At 41.2% G+C, this 8,775-nt stretch overlaps 1 protein-coding gene across 1 annotated transcript; it reads left to right on the top strand.

The window, feature by feature from the left end:
• The first annotated feature begins 1,026 nt into the window (after nucleotides 1-1,026).
• On the top strand, nucleotides 1,027-8,565 carry LOC144641251 (kelch-like protein 20). The gene is made up of 7 exons (XM_078500286.1): nucleotides 1,027-1,270; nucleotides 1,909-2,135; nucleotides 4,092-4,201; nucleotides 4,832-5,025; nucleotides 6,373-6,579; nucleotides 7,322-7,553; nucleotides 8,318-8,565. Exons 1-7 carry the CDS (start codon nucleotides 1,027-1,029, stop codon nucleotides 8,547-8,549), a joined length of 1,446 nt encoding a protein of 481 aa, XP_078356412.1. The 3' UTR covers nucleotides 8,550-8,565.
• Nucleotides 8,566-8,775: the final 210 nt, after the last annotated feature.

Here is an 8,775-nt window from a genome sequence, read left to right as displayed (position 1 = left end):
GGGTCGCTTTGATCAATAATTACTTCAAATACCCTCTGGGAGAACTGTAAAGCGTGACGAGCACGATCTTTTGCCGTTTGCATATAATGGCGGAGTATTATTGACAAATTCATGTTACAATGTTGCTGTGTACGGCCAAAGGACACTTAAACATGGCGTCAATTGAGAAATTTTCAATCGAGGAGTGCTTCGGAGAAGATTCTAACCGACTTTCGCCGAGAATATAACAGTTATGGTTTACGAATCAAGCGATTTCAATGAACAGTTTCTGTATTTGAGATGTGGCTATTGCAAAACAATGGTTTCAACCTTCACGCTTGGGAAGGAAGCTATCACATGGCGAACGAAATTGCTGAAAGGACCAAAATGTAATGAATTTATGAAAAGGTTGCTTTTTACAATGTAGAATTATGTTAGGCACAACTCCTGAAAATCTTAATTAAATTGCTTGAATAGAACGAAAGATATTGTTGAATATGATGCGTGACTGTGTGATTCAACGCGCTGTGAAAAAAATGCAGCACTGCGGGGGAGTAAGGTCAACAGAAAAGTCAGCAGCGAAAGAGTTAAGAGACACGCAAAAGTGTCCGTATTATCTTATCCAACAGGATCCGAAATTAACTTTTATATGCGGGCGCCAATTGGCAACTAAACTTTTTTTTTTGGTCGCCAGATGGAAAAGTCTGGTCGCCAAAAAGTGTCCCTAATTTGTTTCCTTGACAGTGAAAATCTCGAAAGCACGAAGTGTTAGACGCTGCTTAATTATCGTGTAGTTTACAATTTCATTGAAAAGGAGTTAAATAGAAAGCTCTCTCAGTTTGAAGACTGCTCACAACAGGATTGTCGACCGAGGTTTACTGCAGTAAAATCATCAATTTATCGTCTGGAGTACACTTGTAAGTTAAGAATGTTTTTATGTTAGCATGGAAGGACCGACTTTTGAATTGGAAGCCCCCAATATATCCAAACCTTGAATGAGTTCTTTAATAGCACTTTCAACTTCTTTATTATTGTGTCTAAAAATTAATGTATATCTTCACTTTTTTTACAGGGGGCCTCTCAGAGAGTCGACAAAGCACTGTAACATTACAAGAGCTTGATGAACGTGCAGTGCAAACTATTGTGGATTTTTTCTATAGTGGTGAAATTGAGATATCCGAGAACAATGTGCAGGACCTCCTTCCAGTAACTTGTGTTCTGCAAGTGCAGTCTGTACAGGAGGCTTGTTGTGAGTTCCTTAGAAGGCAACTTAGCTCTGAAAACTGTCTAGGTAAGTTTTACCAGGGTTTTCAAAATAAGCTGGCAACCGCCACAGTTCCGCCAGCTATTTGATTATAATACAGTGTATTTCCCCGGTTACTCTGGTCATAGCAATCAGCTTGCAACAAACAAGCCCGGCATTGTCACAGCCGCCTACTCTTCCAGTTGCTGACGCCGACTTCAAAACATTTTGAAACCCTTGTTGTACCAGATTCAATGTTAGTATAGTAGTTGCCTACGTTGTGGATGCATCGTGACATGTATGCAAGAGAACAGGCCAGTGACAGTCAATTTGTAGGTAAAGGTAGAGTCTTCATTTGACCCTAGTGACCCATCAGGCTAGAGCCAGCGCCACCCCCTCTCCCCCCTTCAGTAATCAACCCCTTCCCCCTGTCTCTTCCTCCTCTTTCTTTCACCTGTCGCTGTCAAGTTCTGGTGCTGATGATATTGATACTATGATAAAATTTGTCAAATAAATTAAATTGAGAGCACTTACATGTAAAAAGAGCCTGTGTTTAGTGTACATGATGTGATTATGTTGTGGATAATAATAATAAAAAATTAAAGCACAAATTCCAGTTTACAAGCAATATCTTTTTGTGAAGTCTGGTACCCTAACATAGCTGTTAACTGTCAATTTTTGCACAGGAATTAGCGGCTTTGCTGATCGTCACAACTGTACAGATTTAGTGAAATCTTCAGAGTCGTTTGCTAGGCATCACTTTATTGACGTTGTACAGAGTGAAGAGTTTATGGAAATCTCTGCCAAGCAAATAACAAGACTTCTATCTGATGACGATCTTAACATTCAGTCTGAGGAGCGAGTGTTTGAAGCTGCTTTAGCGTGGATCAAGTATGATGCTGATATCAGACAGGTACTGTAAAAGTTATTTCACAACCCTCATTATTTTCATAATTATAGGATTTACAGCAACCTTTCTCTATTTCTACTTTCAAAGGGTCACCACTTTCAGGGTGACGTCACTTTTGAGTGATTAAAATGTGTACCATATTGTGGGCCAATCCATTGCACACAGAGGAAAATAATTTATGTTACATCAGATCAGAGTTATATGGGAGTTGTGGTGACCCAATGGTTAGTATGCTGGACTCCAATTATCCGTTCCGAGGTTGCGCAGGGAACTGGGGCGAGTTTTAAATTTTACGTAATCGATAATCTGACACCACCACATGAAAGATCACGGTGAGATTGGTCATTTGACCAAGTTTGATTCTTTCAGGATGAACAGAAACGAAGTTATGGACCTTTAAACATGGTTAAAAATCCATACAAACTTCTTTAATTGTTAGCCAGCGTCCCTTAAAACCATATAAACTCTTAAAATTTTTATCCGGTTTGTGACAGTTATAAAATCCTGCCAAAGACCCATTTTTTTGAAAATCACTATGTGTGCCTATTTTAAAGAGTATCACAAAAACTAGTGGTAACCACAGGTTAGAAAGTGCGGGCCTCGATGCAGTTAAGAGAAGGTACTGGGAGGGAAGTGTTTTTAAATCACTCGACAAAAGAAAATTATTCCGAGTAAGGTCGAGTAACGCGTCACGCTTAAGTCACAAATGTTTTTTATCGTTTCCTATTGCCGCGAACCAATCAGAGTTGTTTTTTTGATTGACAGTTTTGCGAAGTGTAGTCGAGCACGCGGTGTGAATTGAGATGTGATTTTCCTCCGTCGGCAAACTCGCTTTGTTGTCAGTGTTATAAGGAATTTCTCGAGAATAACCGTTGTTGGAATCATTCGCTTTGCCGTAGTTTATCTGTGATACAATCACAGCAGATCTTCTCAAAAGCAACACCTATAAAACAACGTCTGCAAAACGTAATGTCTGCAAGACAGAAGCCTCGATCTAATGTGACAAACTGTTGATTTTTCGCATTCGCATCGCTCTTGGAGACAAGATTTTTCTCTTCCAGTGTTACTACAAACTGTCGTGATTGACACATTTTTTGCATTTCGATCGTTCTTAGTGGAAGAACAAAATTTTCAACTTCCGGTTTGCAGATAGCCTTTATAAACGTGGCGCGCACGCGTAATACGCAATCCGCTGGTCACTGTCAAGATTAGGGTTGCGGGCCTCTCTTGGGCCCGCAATAATAAAAAATTTAAGAGTTTATATGGTTTTGGGGGACGCTGTCTCAACATGAGATGTTTGTATGGATTTTTAACCATGTTTCAAGGCCCATAACTTTGTCTCTGTTTATCCTAAAAGCGTCAAACTTGGCCAAGTGACCAATCTCACAAAGTTCTTTCATGTGGTGGTGTCAGATTATCGATTGCAAGTAAAATTAAAAACTCGCCCCAGTTCCCTGCGCAACCTCAGAACGGCCAATTTGAGCAGTGTGGGTTCGAGCTGTTGCCGGAGTCACTTTGTTGTGTTCTTGGGCAAGTCACAGTTGAGTGACTTTACTCTCATAGTGCCTCTCTTTACCCAGGTGTAAAAATTGGTACTGGCGAATTTACTGCTGGGGGTAACCCTGCAATGGACTGGCATCCCATCCAGGGGGAGTACATGTAGAATTACTCCTGGTCACTTTGTACTACTGAAACTGGGATCAGAATTTGCTTACAACCGAAAAATTTTATTGTTACTTTAGGATGGTTGCTATTTTTGGAACTTATGGAATACTGGAATTGGTTTTATTGGTAACCTTAAAGCCCATTAATAAAATTATAAATTCTCCTTAGGAACTATCATACTATTAATTTTCTTTTTAAAAGAAAATTAAGTAGTAGTGTTAAAACACTACTACTTAGAATTTGACACATAATGCGAAGTATCCCATTTTAATATTTTGTCTTTTTGTTGTTCAGGAATCGGCCTCAGAGATCCTTAGCAATGTTAGGTTTCCTCTGCTGTCAGCAGAATTTTTAATGGACAGAGTAGCAACAGAAGAAATTATAAGAAATAACAGAGCTTGCAGGTAAGACCCTTTCCACATAAAGGGAAAAAAAAAGGAATTTTATTCCCTCTCTCAGGTTAATAATCATCAATTATCAGGTTTGATTCAAGCTAAGTCTCTTTTGCTATATCTTTGATCCAGTACCCTCCCTCTACTCCCCTCCCCTCCCCTCCCCTCCCCTGCCCTCTAATCCCTCCTCCTCTTCTGAGCCCTGGGGGCGGGGGCTTATTATCGCTGAAGGATTTGTAGTGGATCAGGGATGGTGCAGTGGTGAGAGTGCTGCTTCCCACCAATTTGGCTCGGGTTTGAATCCCGCCCAGTACCATACGTGGGTTGAGTTTGTTCTTGGTTCTTGCCTTGTTCCCAGGGTTTTTCTCCGAGTTCTCTGGTTTTCCTCCTGAAAAACTCACATATCTAAATTCCAATTGGACCTGGATAGAGGACCCGCATGAAAATCAGCTAGACTTTAGTGCTGATGCGGCATCCTCTCTAAATATAGCCATTTATTTTATTTATTAATTTTTACACTTAATATCGGCGGGAGGGGGTTAACTTTTTTTAGGTGGGTGAGGGGATGTTATGTAGTTATATTCAAGCTTACAATTTATGAATGCAGTGGAGATCACAATATTTTCCTGCCTTACTCAACAGCGATCTCTTGTTAGAAGCCACCGAATGTCTTCTTCTTCCCAAACGAAAATCTCAGATGCACAATCATAGAGTGGCTCCCAGGAGACCGACCACAGTCAACCATGTGCTGTATGCTATTGGGGGAATGAGTCGCAGGGAAGCCAGTAAAAGCGGGGAGAAGTATGACCCGCGAGAAAGAAAATGGAAAACTATTGGTGAGGTCATTCTTTCATTATATGGGCTCTGCCCTTTCACTAACGAACACTTCTCTACAGCGGCTAGTATTTTTTATCCTGACCATGCGCCGATCTATATGTATCTATGTAATTTACTCTCACTGGAACCTCCCTATAACAGCCCACTTTTCCAATGTGGACGCTGCAGAGATTATCAATTCGTCTGAAAACGCATATTTTTTTGATGCGTTTTGGCTCATTGTCCACACGGAAACGATCGAAAATGTTGCTGAATTTTACTCATTTGATAAATGCTGGTAGCCTGTCCCAGGCCGTCGGTTTGCTGGGGAGCAGCGCAAAGAATGGCGAGCGAAAAAATTAGGGGAGGGGTGTGTGGATGTTTCTCGCCATTTCTTCCACTCACCGTTCTTCGTGCCAATCCCGTTTACAGAGGCTGTCGAAAATGCTTACAAAACTGGTAAAAGCCTATCACTTGAAATAGGTTCCTGGCAAATCAGAGCATGTAAAACAGATTGGTTGGGAGCGCATCCTTTTGACGCATGTGCAATCCCAGGCATACTCCTTTCAATCCTTAGGAGAACATTTGATTGTATATTTGTGCGACACAGAAATTTTTCGTCTCTTTGGTTCCCCGAGATTGACAACCTCGCATCCACTGCTGCAGCATAAGCATGTTACCAGGGCGCACGATATATCGTGGTCTTTCTTCAATGACACAAAATGATAGGTGCATGAGTGCTTCCGAACTTCAATGTCCTGTCAACTTATGTTGCTGCTTAGTGAAACCTTAAGGTGATGTTACACGGGACAACTTGCAACAACGATTTTTCGCGCAACACCGCGTCAACTTTTCGTGGTATGTTAAACGAGTCAACTTTTCGCGCAACATCGTACAAAATCTACTTGGCAACAAGCATGTTACACGAGACGATTTTCAGCGCAACGCCAACTCGCAAGATTTTGCGCGCGCGTCCAGGCCATGTTGAACAGAAATCTGGGAAGGTGTTGTGCGAAAAATTGACGGCGACCCTGTTACACGAGTCAACTTTCTAAATATCAGTTTGTCATCTTGCGTTGCGAGTTTTTGACTTGAGTTCAAAAACTCGCAACGTGTTGCCGAGTCAAAAGTTGCGCGAAAAATCGTCCCCGGTGCCATGTTAGACGATGAACGATTTTTCGCATCGTTGTTGCAAGTTGTCCCGTGTAACACCACCTTTACGAAGACCGGCAACTCCTCGTGTATACCTAAGAATACGGTCAGTTTTCTTCTGTCTTTTTATCTATAGAAGCGAAAAGATGCTCAGTAGAAGTGAAGTAGAAGTGCTTTCAGTAAGTTAACAAACCTTTTCTCTTTTTTTTTTTCAGGCGACATGAACATTTGTCGTTGGGGCGCTGCAGTAGGCGCCTTGGGTCCATTTCTTTACATCTGTGGAGGCAGTGACGACGCTTCCCGACTGGAAACAGTTGAGAGGTTTGATCCGTTTGCCAACGTCTGGGTGCCATCTGTGCCTATGTCGTCAAGTCGCAATGGTGTCGGTGTCACTGCTGGAAGTGGGAGAATATACGCAATAGGTACGTCATGTAAAACACCTCTCCATTGATGGTTGGTTGGTAAAACTAGTGGAACTACTCTAGCCAATCACAGTAAAGGTGCTATCTACTCACCCAATGATATTCACGCGACTTTTTCTCCGCCCTTGCCAACGGCCAGGTTACATTTTACAATTTTTACCATCTTACATGCAGTCTTTGTCATGTCATGTTTTCCCGCCCTTTCCATCGGTAATAAATTTTCCCGCCCTTAGAGTGCCATCGGTTACACGTTTTCCCGCGCCTACCATCGTGTTTTCCCGCGCATGCCATCGGCTGCATGTTCTCCCGCGCTTGCAATCATCTACAGATGCTGTCGTCAAATGAATTTTTTCAGCCCAAACTACTGACGTCTCTCTGGCAATAAACGGAATGAGAGCAAAAAGAGAGCTGTCTGCTCTAAGGCTTACGTAACGCATGCTTAGATGTATGTTTCCTGTTTTTATCTCGTGGGTCATTTACTTGAGATACTTGCTACACTAAAAATCCTGACCACTGAAAAAATTAAGTTGCTCAGGTGGTATTTTAACCACGACTTTTTTTAACCACAACTCTAGTATTTGAGTTACAAAGTCACGATGGGAACAGCTCGTTAATGAATCCCATTTGATCTTATACATGTAATTACCGTTGATTTGATTTGCCTGAAGATGGTTCTAATTTACTCGAGAACTTCCGCTTACTTTTCAAGTTTCTAACAAAGGAATATTTCGTACACTCACAGGTGGTTTTGACGGCTCTATGCCCCTTAACACGGCCGAATATTATGATCCCAAAGTGGGTAAATGGACGGAGATATCCCGTATGAACCAGTGTCGTTTTGGCGTGGGGTGTGCTGTACTACATGACATGGTGTATGCTGTAGGAGGCTCGGATGGTACAAACCTGAAAACTGTAGAAAGATATGATCCTGACCTTAACACGTGGACGATGGTCGCTTCCATGAGCACTGCAAGGTTGGTTTGTTTATATTTTAGGTTGAGAGATAAATTCCACGTAAATATACTGCTCAATAGCTTTTACTTGAATGGTCACTATGATACTGGGATTTAATCCACAGACTTAAGAGTTAGAACCACCTTGTACAGCATAATAAACATTACCACATGAAAGTACTGCTCAATAGCTTGCATTTGAATGGTCACACACTAAGGTCTCGTTTACAGGCTTAAAAAGGTAGAAGCACATTGTACAATATCAAAGTACTGCTCAGTAGCTTTTATTGGAATGGTCACGCACTGAGGTTTCATCAACATAATTAAAAGTGAGAACCATCTAGTACAGGATAATAAACAGTATAGCATAAAAGTTCCGCTAAATAAATTTCATTCGAATGGTCAAACACTAACCTCGTTCCCAAGGTCTCTTTCTCCCCACCTCCAACTATGTACACTAGGGTTTTATCCAAAGTTAGAACCACCTAGTACAATACCACATTAACGAACTGCTCAATAGCAATAGCATGAATGGTCACATACCAGGGATTTTTCCACAGACTTAAAAGTTAGAACCACATTATATAAGTAAGGTTTTAACTGTAAAGTAATCAATTGCAGTTTCTTTCTCAGTCCCTTTTGAAACTTCTTGTGTTCCTATTCTTCTGTTCCTATATGTAATGCAAAGAAATAAAACCTATTTTTTACAAATCCTCCTTACTTGTCTTCATAGGACTCTTATAAATCTAGTTGGGAGAATTAACAATGTATTTTTTAATTATTAGAAAACAGGTAGGCGTTGCTACATTAGGAGGTTATCTTTACGCCATTGGAGGGTGTGATCACGGACATCGATATGACACAGTGGAGCGTTACGACCCAGGAAAAGACGAGTGGGTCAGCGTGGCGGCAATGAGTACCCCACGGAGCGGGTGTGGGGTTGGTGTATTGGATGGTTTTATTTACGTGGTGGGAGGCTATGATGGTACGTCGTACCTAAGTTCAGTTGAAAGGTAGGTTTTGGTTGCTTCCGAGTAATTCATATTAATGAAACTTTCTGCTTGCCTGTATGACGGATTCTGCGTATTCTAAGGTCGTAGCTCAAAATGTAGGAAAAAAAATCCCGTTATGTATTATAACAGCAAAACAAACAACCACATGAAAGTATTCCTCAATAGCTTTCAGTAGTGTTTTATCTACAGACTTAAAGGTTAGAACCACCCTTTACAGCGTAGTAAACAGC

Source organism: Oculina patagonica, unplaced genomic scaffold (genome assembly GCF_052425735.1).
Source record: "Oculina patagonica isolate OP01 unplaced genomic scaffold, crgOcupat unplaced790, whole genome shotgun sequence".
In the NCBI taxonomy this organism is placed as follows: domain Eukaryota; kingdom Metazoa; phylum Cnidaria; class Anthozoa; order Scleractinia; family Oculinidae; genus Oculina; species Oculina patagonica.
Note: the sequence above shows the minus strand (reverse complement) of the source record. Positions and strands in the feature narration are given on the sequence as shown.